Source organism: Heloderma suspectum, chromosome 1 (assembly GCF_057233095.1).
Source record: "Heloderma suspectum isolate Gila_16-S chromosome 1, 16-S_ref, whole genome shotgun sequence".
NCBI lineage: Eukaryota > Metazoa > Chordata > Lepidosauria > Squamata > Helodermatidae > Heloderma > Heloderma suspectum.
This window is the reverse complement of record NC_139458.1, coordinates 136,990,781-137,002,295: the sequence shown is the minus strand read 5'-3', so window position 1 is coordinate 137,002,295 and position 11,515 is coordinate 136,990,781. Positions and strand designations below refer to the sequence as shown.

The 11,515-nt window shown below is 46.9% G+C and overlaps 1 protein-coding gene and 1 long non-coding RNA gene across 5 annotated transcripts in view; both read left to right on the top strand.

Moving 5' to 3' along the window:
* Positions 1-11,515, top strand: part of LOC146357977 (uncharacterized) — a 717,854-nt gene that overhangs the window by 191,882 nt on the left and 514,457 nt on the right. The gene's annotated exons all lie outside the window — the stretch shown is intronic.
* NDUFV1 (NADH:ubiquinone oxidoreductase core subunit V1) lies at positions 6,887-11,395 on the top strand. Of its 4 annotated transcripts, none has more exons than XM_084860231.1 (10): positions 6,887-7,043; positions 7,375-7,457; positions 7,784-7,954; positions 8,783-8,966; positions 9,189-9,297; positions 9,759-9,971; positions 10,139-10,305; positions 10,378-10,459; positions 10,793-10,938; positions 11,109-11,395. In XM_084860231.1, exons 1-10 carry the CDS (start codon positions 6,963-6,965, stop codon positions 11,190-11,192), a joined length of 1,320 nt encoding a protein of 439 aa, XP_084716357.1. In that variant the 5' UTR covers positions 6,887-6,962; the 3' UTR covers positions 11,193-11,395. The 4 variants fall into 4 exon arrangements, with proteins under 4 accessions (XP_084716357.1, XP_084716339.1, XP_084716349.1 ...); XM_084860213.1 differs by having other exon boundaries at positions 9,189-9,378; XM_084860223.1 differs by having other exon boundaries at positions 10,139-10,459.

Here is an 11,515-nt window from a genome sequence, read left to right as displayed (position 1 = left end):
GTGACTTATACCCTCCCTAAGAAGTTTGACTGATGCCAATGCTACAGTATTTTCAGTGCTGGGTCATGACATTTCTGTTTTCATCGGCATTTTAAATTGGTCATTCTGTCTAGTAGTCTTACAGTCTTGCTTCCTTTGATCTTATCCCCCACCCCTTTGCCACCTTCCACATACAGAAGCTGATTGCATTGGCAGATGAATCTTACTTCAACACTAGCAACAGGATAGCGTACTGTGCTATACTTGACAGCAGCAGACTATCATGGCGACACAGAGCAGGTCATGTGGCACACTGCTACTCACCACTCCACGTGGTGCCTGCTTGCTGTGTGCTGAAACTATTGTCGCAGTGGAGCAGTAGCAGTGGCCCCAGCATGTGTCCTGTCGGCAGAACAACGCATGGCTCCAGTGGTAAATTCTGAAGTGCAGGTGCTCATCATGACAGCCCCTATAGCCACACTCCCAAGGAGTCCAAAAATGCAGGCAGCTGTGCTTTGACCCTGTGAGCCCTGGATGCACTACATCACTGCCTGTCCACTTGATCAGATTCTTAACAGCACTGGTCTGTGATGCACTGATGAGAAGGCAAGTAGGTGAGCTAGCCAGCATTGGTGTTCAGATCACCAGTCCAGGAGGATGGGAGTGTCCAGGGGAAATGTCTGGAAGGAGGGCTCAGGAGAAACACTGAGAGGGGCTGCCATTGCCCCCACGTCCCAGTATCTGCCACCACTCTGCCTAATGGTAGAGCTGGCCATTTTTTCAAGTGGGCGTTGGAATGGTCATGAACAAGGCAAGGCAAGAGGAGCCCTCCTTGGCTACTTGGAGCAGTTTCATACAATTGTGCTAACCAGGGGCCTCCTGCAGCATACTCCAGTATAATGGGATCATCCTTCTCAGACCAAGAATCAGCAGGATCAGAGAGATCATCAGTGTAATCCTGCTCCTGGCAGCACAGCTCAACAGCTGTTTGAAAATGAGGCAAACTGGCAAAAGCCAGGCCATTCTGGAGCTGAACGAGATGGAGGGCTCTGGGACCTCCTAGTCTCTTCTCTCTCTAGTCCTACTCCCCTGTCGCTAAGGATAAGCCTTTCAGTGTCTTACTGGCTTGTCCAGCACCGGATATGTACACAACTGTACTCTGAGCACATCTTCTGTGAGCAGGAATGGTAGAACGAGAAGATACAGAAATAAGGCAAAATGATGCACATGAAGTATTTTTCTTACAGAGAAAGGAAGGTAGGATTTCTAGCTTAGAAGACAGATGTGGGGAGGATGACAACTCTAAAATTATGGACAGCATTGAGAAAGTGATTTAAGAAAAAATCACTCAAAACTCTAGGAGCTAGGGACATCCTGTTTACCGCCTCCCAGCTGAGCAGAGCAGAGCAGAGGAAGCTGGTCCAGGGACTACAGAAGCAAGCAAGCTCTCAGAGAGCGAGCGACCAGAGCGAGCAGCGGGAGCAAACAGGAGTTGGCCAGGGGAGTTCAGCAGGGGAGGTCAAGGGAGAGGCCCCTAACATTTTTTTTATTTTTATTTTTTTAACTAACTTTTTTCCATTTATTTGTCTTGTAACACACACTTTCACACTAGTGAGACTCTGCTTTTAACCTCTACTGAGTAGAGCAGCAGGCACAGGCTAGTCTAGAACAATCACAAAGCTAGACACAAAAAGGGAATAGAGGCTATGGAAGGACAAGACTCTCCAGTGGTGGTGACCTGCAAGGTGTGTGCAGTGTTTGTTTTCTTGCCTGAGAACAACATGGCCTACACCTGCAACAAGTGCAAGTTGATCACGCTGCTGGAAGAAAAAGTAAGTGGACTGGAGCGGCGACTGTCGACCCTCCGGGGAATAAGAGATGACGAAGCGTTCTTGGACAGAATGGGGGAACTACAGCAGCGAAGTGAAGACCAGAAGCTTGAAGAGCAACAGCAAGCTGAGGCAGAAGTGGGAAATGCTGAGGTGAGCAAAAACGGAGTTGAGGATACTCCTTGGAAAAGGGTGACAGTTAGGAGAAGAACTAGATGCCACTCTGCACCAGTGGAAGCAGTGGAGCTGTGGAACCAATTCCAGGTACTTGCGGATGAGACTGGAGAACAGCCTGCAGAGGAAGAATCACAGGGGAACCTGCATGAGAGTGAGCAAGAGGCTGAAGGTTAGTCAAGCAGAGGCAATGAAACCCAGGCTTACAACAAGAAGAAAGGAGTAGTAGTAGTGGGAGACTCCTTGCTGCATGGGATCAAAACCCAAGTATGTTGCAAAGACCCATGGACTCGCTAGGTATGTTGACTCCCAGGAGGACGGATTAGAGACGTGACTGAAAGGTTGCCTGCACTCATAAAGCCCACTGACAGGTATCCCTTTCTTCTCATCCATGTGGGAACAAATGATACTGCCAAGCAGAGCTACGAAGAAATCACGTCAGACTTTGAAGCTTTGGGAAGGAAACTCAAGAACTTTGGGGCCCAGATAGTTTTCTCATCCATCCTTCTAGTAGTTAGAAGAGGGATAGAAAGGGAAAGAAAAATACTCCGGGTGAATGACTGGCTAAGAAGGTGGTGCCGACAAGAGAGATTTGGATTCTGGGACCATGGGCTATACTTCTTGGAAGATGGACTGTTGGCGAGGGATGGGTTGCACTTCACAAAGGCTGGGAAGAATGTGTTTGGCCACAGCATGAAGAACGTTATCAGGAGGGCTTTAAACTGAATCCTACGGGGAAGGGAGATGTAAAGTTGGGGGTAACAATGGACGAAGGCTCATGCACCACAATGGAGAGAACAGCTCTAATAGCACCCAATAATAGTCTTAAGACACATGTAGGAAGAAAGCCAGACTATGAAGTACATGGTATTTGATGTCTATATACTAATGCCCAGAGTATGGGAAACAGACAGAACGAACTTGAGCTCTTAATACAGGAGGGAAATTATGACTTGATAGGTGTAACTGAGACTTGGTGGGATGACTCTCATGACTGGAATACAGCAATTGAAGGATATAACTTGTTCAAAAAGAACAGGAGGAACAGAAAGGGAGGTGGGGTTGCACCGTATGGTAAAAATACTTATCTCTGCACAGAAATACAGGAGGATGAGTTTGGTAGTCCCATCGAGAGCATCTGGATCAAAATAAATGGAGCAAAGAATAAAAGGAACCTGGTGGCTGGAGTCTACATAGCCCCTCCAGGAAATTCCTGACTTGTGTGGCGGATAACTTCCTCCTACAGAAAGTAGAGGAAGGAACTAGAGGATCGGCTATCCTTGACTTGATCCTAACCAACAGAGATGACTTAGTGGATCAAGTAGCAGTTACAGGAACTCTGGGGGAAAGCGACCATGTTGTACTTGAGTTCTTGGTTCTAAGGGAAGCAAAAGCCGAGTGTAGTCAAACACGTACCCTGGATTTTAGGAAAGCTGATTTTAATAAACTCAGAACAATGATCAGTCAGGTCCCATGACAAGCAACTCTAATGAGAAAAGGAGTCCAAGATGGGTGGGAGCTTTTAAAAAAGGAAATTCTCAAGGCACAATTACAAACAATTCCAACAAGAAGAAAAGGTGGAAGACAACAGAAGGAGCCAATGTGGCTTCACAAAAAGCTGAGAGATGACCTGAAAACAAAAAAGGACACATATAGGAAGTGTAAAGAAGGCCAAGCAACAAAGGAAGAGTACAGGCAGGTAGCACAGAATTGCTGGGATGGCGTCAGGAAGGCTAAAGCTAAGAACGAGATGAGGTTAGCGGGGGATGCTAAAATGTCATTCTGTTGTTTTCTGCCCAGCGCTCCAGTCTATCCAGATCACTTTGATGATATGATATGATAGCGCTCTTCAAGTACTTGAAAGATATGATAGTGCTCTTCAAGTACTTGAAAGGTTGTCACAGAGAGGAAGGCCAGGATCTCTTCTCGATCATCCCAGAATGCAGTACACGGAATAATGGGCTCAAGTTACAGGAAACTAGATTCCGTCTCAACATCAGGAAAAACTTCCTGACTGTTAGAGCAATATGACAATAGAACCAATTCCCTCTCCCACACTGGAGGCATTCAAGATGAGGCTGGACAGCCATCTGTCAGGGATGCTCTGACTTGGATTCCTGCAACGAGTGGGGGGTTGGACTCGGCCTTGTAGGCCCCTTCCAACCCTACTATTCTATGATCTAATTAAATAGCATACTACATAATAAACCTATGGGGTTTATTTCCACAGTATTTTCTGATGGGCACTAACAATTTTTAAGGACTAAACTTGATGAGAAGCTTAATGTTAATGCATGTTAATGGGGAGAAATGGAGGATTTTTTCCTCTGATTACTAGATACCGATGACAAAAAAACAGGATGACTATCTACTTAGCTCTATCATGTCTTCCTTGTACACTTTCCTGAGGCATCTGGTTGGTCACAGTCAGTGCCACTTCACATGTTACATAGTGGCAAAACCCATATTTTCTCCTGTCCTATGTGTAAACCAGGTAGGGAGTTGTAGCCAATCCCAGTTCCCTAGCAAGTGTACCTGTGTAATATATGTTTGTGCTGCTTATAATTATATTTTTACTTGTGAGCTTGAAACATATGCCTTGAAAATGTAATGTGTGGATTCCTCATAAATGGAATCGTGGCTTGTCCAAAATCTTTGGTCTAACTCAGCATACCAAATGAAACATCAGAGACTTGCAGGACCTTGAAGACTAACAAATTTATTTTGGCATAAGCTTTCATGGACACTGACCACGTCATCAGATGCATGAAGTGTTAACCTCAAATTGGCAGATTTATATACACATGTTTGATGTCTCTTGATGAATCATACTTCAGCGATTTAGAAAATTTACCACTTGCAATGTATAAAAATCCCACTATGGGGAGCTCTTGAAAAGGCAAAATTCCTCCAAAGGTTATTTGGGCAAAGTCAAGTTCAGCAAACAGTGGATGGATCAGAGAAGAGGCTCTTTTGCAGTAAATGGTAAACATACATTGCTAGCAAGCCTCATTAACTTGGTGTGATCTACCCACTTAGAGCACTAAAACGGCTGTGGTACTGTTGACGTGCAAAGTGCATGTGATGGGAGGATGACTTATATGGAATTAATTTCTTCAGTACGCAGACTGTTTCCAAAGATGCATGGAAGTATAGGTTGAAAAGGTGACATAATAGTAAATCAGAACTAAAGTTGAAAAGAAATGTACATTGGCAGGTTTCCTTATGATAGGATGTTTGAATACCATAGTCAAGTAGTAAGATCCTAAGCACGTATACTCAGAAGTAACATCCATGGAGTTTAGTAGCGCTTATAAGTATGCTTAGGACTGCAACCTTTCAGCCCAGTCCTATGCATGTTTACTTTTTTAAAAGTCCCACTGTGTTAGGACTTGAGGCCTCCAAATAAAGCTGCAATCCTATGCACACTTGGCAATAAGTTCCATTGAATTCAGTACCGCTTAGGACCAAAGGAATATGCATAGGATTGCAGCAGTGCAGCCTGATCCTAAGCATATTTACTCAGAAACATGTTCCCTAGAAGACGATGGTGTTACTCCTTAGTAAACGTGTTTAGCATTGTAGCCTCCATCTCTAATAAGAGGTGCCAAGACTAGGAGCCATCAACTCCTATGTGCCTTGGAAACCCCGTTATGGTAGTCCCACATCCAACAGGGTGAGCTGCAGCAAAATCCTAAGGCCATTTTTGCTTGAGAGGTTTACACCACACAAACACGTTTATTGGGAAGCAAGTCCAATGGATTTTAAGGGGGCTTGCAAGGCGCAATTTTTCCGCATTTCCTGCGTCTTATTATTGGTGGGCAGGGGACCGCAGTGGCTTAGTGGTTAAGAGGCTGAACCGCAGACTGGAAGGTCAGCAGTTTGAGACCCGAGTGCCGCCTGACGGAGTGAGCTTGCGTCTTCAGTCCCAGCTCCTGCCAACCTAGCAGTTCGAAAGCAAGAAATTACAAGTAGATAAATAGGTACCGCCTCGGCGGGAAAGGTAACAGCGTTCCGTGCACCTCGGTGTTCAGTCATGCCGGCCACATGACCACGGAAGCGTCTTTGGACAGCGCTGGCTCTTCGGCTTAGAAACGGGGATGAGCACCGCACCCTAGAGTCAGACACGACTGGTTGGGGACACCTTTACCTTTACCTTTTTTATTATTGGTGGGCACGTTCATTTAAGAACACGTCTATTTGGAAGCACCACTGAGTTCAATGGGGCTTACTTCCAGGTTAGAGGGTCCAAGATTGCAGCCTTACTGAGTACAGTCTACTCAGAAGTAATTCCTATTGCGTTCAATGGGATTTACTCCCAGGTATGTATTAACAACATTCACCCATACACACCAATGGTGTGCGAGAGAAGTCGTCAGGGGCATGTGTAAAAACGCCCCGAGCTATGCACAAAATGGACTGCGGGTGTTCTGTGCTGAGGGGAAGAAGATCTGCACATACTCAGAGGCACTTTCATCGCCGCCTTGGGTTCCTTGCAAGCGGAAAATAGACGGGATATAAATATATATTATTTCATATATTCCAGGACTCGGCCCTGGTATTGAAACCAGATTCCGGGACTGAGCCCTGACACGAGCCCTGCGCTGAGGAAAATGAAGAACCGAGCAGGCTCAAAGGGAACCAGGCCTCGTCGAATGCCTCCGCTATCATTTCGTTCGGCCTCTGCTGCATCTCGAAGCCGGGGCCTGGGTTCTCCCAGTATTATGGGACTCCGCCATACCCAGTCTGCGGGAGTAAACAGGAAGCCCAGCCATCGTATAGCGGCGGCGCAGCTGAACTACAATTCCCGTCATCCCCCGCGCCTAAGACGGTCGTAAGAGGCTTTATTCCTCTGTTTCGGGCTGGATGACATCAATATACGGCGCCCAGGGTCGTGACATAGAATCACTGCGCGGAACAGTGAAGGTGACGGGGTCGGTAAGAGCGGCTGGGGGGCCCCGCCGGCTTCCCTTCAGCGCTATGTTGGTGGCGCGGCCTCTGTTGCTGCGCGGGGCTTGCGCTCAGGTGCGCTTCCTTGCCGCTGCCGCTGCTCCGGAGCCGGTGAGTCCTTAGTAGCCTTGCGCGCCCCTCAAGCGGGGGGGGGGGGCGGTGTGTAGAAATAAAAGACGGGTGGTGAAGGGGAGGGATCTTGAAAGGCCGGTGCTTTGAGCCCCGCCGTGATTCCCCCGCAGGCGCATTTCCCTGATCTCCTTTGACAGCTTAGCTGCTCCTTCCTGTGTCCTATGAAGACTTATTAACAAGTCTGCAGAAGGAGGCTTGTCTCCCCCCGCTCTCCCCCCCCCCCCCGCTGTTGCCAGCTAACCAGGGTTAGGATGGGCTCAGGCAGGGTAAACATCTTTCAAATTTTCCGCTATTTCTTTCTCTTCACTAGGCGCCCCCCAAGAAAACACAGTTTGGGCCCCTTAAGGATGAGGATCGCATTTTCACAAATCTTTATGGACGCCATGATTGGAGGTGAGAACTGAGAAAGTGAGGTGTGTTTTGTGCACTGATGAAAAGGAACGGGGGTGCTCAGACTGTTTTTTAACCTAGTGGAGGAAAGCCAGTACATGAGAGATGTTTTCAAATTAGAAAAGTAGCCGGGTTTTTTTTTAAAGCAATAAATTAATTTTTGATAGGCTGCCAAAAGGACTTTCTAACATTATGGCCAGGTATTTATCTAAAGATTATGCTTTGCTCAAGTACAGATTAATATTGTAATTACTTGGGTTTCCTTATCTTTGTGTACTTGGAATTAATTTGGATGGGCCTTCTTACCCATTTTTTGTTGTTGACTCTAGGTTGAAAGGGGCTTTGAGCCGAGGTGACTGGTATAAAACCAAGGAAATCCTGCTCAAGGGTATTGACTGGATCTTGAACGAGATAAAGACTTCAGGCCTGAGAGGCCGTGGGGGAGCTGGTTTCCCCACTGGCCTCAAGTGGAGCTTTATGAATAAGCCCCCAGATGGCAGGTATGTTATGGTGGGAAAAAATGCAGTCTGGTTTCTAGATTACACATGTCTGCTCATGGAGAAACTGTCTGGAACTGTGGTAATTGCTTCCCCTATGATCTCAAAAACAGCTTTGTGTTGGCAAAGGCTTCTGTTCCTGTTCACATTGGGAATCAGAATTTGGAGGGAGTCCTGTTTCTAGTTTTGTCCTGGACCTTCCAAACAGTGTGTCAGCTGCTGGGAACGCCCACCAATACTGCAGAGCTTTCTAAGCCTTTCTTTGTAAATTGCTTTCTCTAAAGAGACTGGCTCTGTGAAGTAGCACGTAGTAATAAACCATCTCCCGACTTCTTTCTCTTGACCACAAGAACCACTATTATATGGGATGGAGATCCAGGCTGGCACAATGGATGGAGTGTTGGATTTGGACTTGGGAAGTTCGACTTTAAATAGCACCTCAGTAGGTGATCTTTTTGGGCAGATCACTGTTTCTCAGTGTAACCTATCTCATGGCATTGTTGCGAGGCTAAAACATCATTCTCAGTTTCAGAGAGGCGGGGGTGGGGAGAATATAAACATTCCAGTAAACAGGATGCTCATGGATTTCATGGGCCTTGAATTGCTTGACGCTGAGGCCATAATACTTTCGCCATGGACCTGAGCCCAGGATCCTGAACTGGATGAATTGCTGGCCTGACTAATTGATCTATCTGTAGCCTTTAGTATGAAGTAAAATAGGTTGACTTCTTGCATGCTCAGTGCAATAGAACAAATGCTTGCTGATGAAAGAATTGGTTTCCCAGGAATCTTTGTTTCTTGCTGTCAGGCATAATTCTTTATTTGTTTCAGACCCAAGTACTTGGTGGTGAATGCAGATGAAGGGGAGCCAGGAACCTGTAAGGACAGGGAGATCATGCGTCATGATCCCCATAAGTTGGTGGAAGGTTGCCTTGTGGCAGGACGAGCTATGGGGGCCCGAGCTGCCTACATCTATATTCGTGGAGAGTTCTATAATGAAGCCTCAAACTTGCAGGTGAGCTGCTACCCTCCTTGTTACGCGGTAGTGAGCAATGCTTGTGTCCCTGTTTTCCTTTGCGAGAATTGGTAGAGGAAGGGAGTTAGTGGATTTATCTCTTAGTCTTTCCTGTGGTAGCCTTTATCACCTTGTGTGCCTGCTTGTATTTCTCTGTAGCTGGAAGCCAAGTGAGCAGATTGTTAGCACTGGGTCTCAGCTGCACTCATGCTGTCTCATTAGGTGGCAATCAGGGAGGCGTATGAGGCAGGACTGGTGGGCAAGGATGCTTGTGGCTCTGGCTACGACTTCGATGTCTTTGTGGCAAGAGGGGCAGGTGCCTACATCTGCGGTGAGGAGACAGCACTTATCGAATCCCTTGAGGGCAAGCAGGGCAAGCCGCGCCTCAAGCCTCCCTTCCCGGCTGACGTGGGTATGGCATCCAAAATGCTCCCTCTGTGATGGTTGGGCTGGGTATGGTGTTTTTTCTGTGTTCCCAACCTTGCTCCCAAATGCCCATCTCAGTCAACATGTGAGCCCAGCTCCTTTGGGACCTTTGCTGTCTGTCTCCTTCTTTGCACATAATATCTTGGAGTGCTGACATAAAACATTTCCTCGTCCTGATGTTAGCTACGTAACTTTTATCCTCCTGGAAAAAAATCCCTATAATATTATAGTTGATGCCCCTGCCACCTGGCTCATCTTGAACCTCCAGTACTGATGTAAATTACCTTTCTTGCCCACTCTCCTTCCTATTATCCTTATCCAGTAGCTATTTTTTTAAAGCCGACCCACTTTTCTTTCTGCGTGTAGGGGTTTTTGGTTGTCCAACAACCGTAGCAAATGTGGAGACTGTTGCTGTGGCACCTACCATCTGCCGTCGAGGAGGGACCTGGTTTGCTAGCTTTGGACGTGAGCGCAACTCTGGAACGAAGCTTTTCAATATCTCAGGCCATGTCAACACACCCTGTACTGTGGAAGAGGAGATGTCGATACCACTACGTGATCTGATTGAACGACATGCGGGTGAGGATGAGCCATCCTTACTTTCCGTAAGGAAGAGGCTGTTAATCCCCTTCAAATACCTTGTTTTAGTGGGGGAAGCTTTGCATCCCCTGTTGCTTTCTACTACCGCTGAGACAGGCAGGTAATCCATTGAGTCAGGCCTGACTGTGTCTCTGCCTTCTAACCAGGGGGCGTTAGAGGCGGCTGGGATAACCTGCTTGCTGTGATTCCTGGAGGCTCATCTACTCCCCTCATCCCTAAATCTGTGTGTGAGACAGTGCCAATGGACTTTGATGGGTTGGTGCAGGCACAGACTGGGCTTGGGACAGCTGCTCTCATTGTCATGGACAAAACGGTAAGGAGGGTCCCTTGGCCCTACTGCTCTGTGTTTTGCTCAATGGGTCTTCACCATCTCTTTCTTCCCCAGACAGATATAGTTCGAGCCATCGCCCGCCTCATTGAATTCTACAAGCATGAGAGCTGTGGGCAGTGCACGCCATGCCGAGAAGGTGAGCGCTGAATATACTCCAAAGTTCTTCCCCAGAATGGGCATTTGGGATGGAGGGCAAGGATAGGATTTAGTGCATAATTCCAGACCTCTTGCATATGCCAGCACTATTAAATGTGCAGGGGGAAAACAGATGTATAAAGATCTCTGGACAGGGAAGCTGCAACTTGCCTAGGATGAGATCAGCAACAGACCTCAAGCTACGTATACAAGGTCCATTGACATTGTTTTGTCCAGCATTATGCTGTATGGCCAGTTTCTCCTCCCCATAACGATCTTCTCGTAAATAATGGAGTTGCATTCTATTCTTTTGACATTGGTTTCCTTCCTACAGGTGTTGACTGGATGAATAAGGTGATGTGGCGGTTTGTAAGAGGAAATGCACAAGTGGCAGAGATAGATGCACTATGGGAAATTAGCAAGCAGATTGAGGGCCATACGATCTGCGCCCTGGGAGATGGGGCTGCTTGGCCTGTACAGGTAACTTCCTGACCTTCCTCACTTGTCAAGAATGTGTGGAAGAACCTTGTGGTTTTGCTGATAGAGGGTTAGAAATGAATGGGTCTGGATAGGGTGTGGGCAGGCTGGGGCAGAGGGAGTCCTATAGATGTATGCTCTGCTAATTCATAATGCCTGGTTCCTTCTTACAGGGACTGATTCGTCACTTCCGTCCAGAGCTGGAGGAACGGATGAGACAATACAATGAATCTAAGGTGCAGCAGGCATCTGGATGAACAACTAGAACACACACACACACTGCAATGAAGTCATCCTTTTGTACATTGGATGGGATCTCTTGAGTGCTAGGCCCATCTCTGCTTTTGTTTGGGCATTGGGAACAGTGTACCTACTTAATTTTGTCATATATGTGACAACCTGCCCCAGTTACTGTTTACTTTGTTTCAGGGCAGATTATCTATTAAATGGTTGTGACTTATCCCAGTTGTGTACTTTTTGATCCTAGAGAAAGTAAGGTGGATAACTCCATGTTACTTGAGGAGCTCCTCTATTTCTTAGAGTTGCGAATACTTGCTGCCTGCATTCCTTTGTAGGAAAA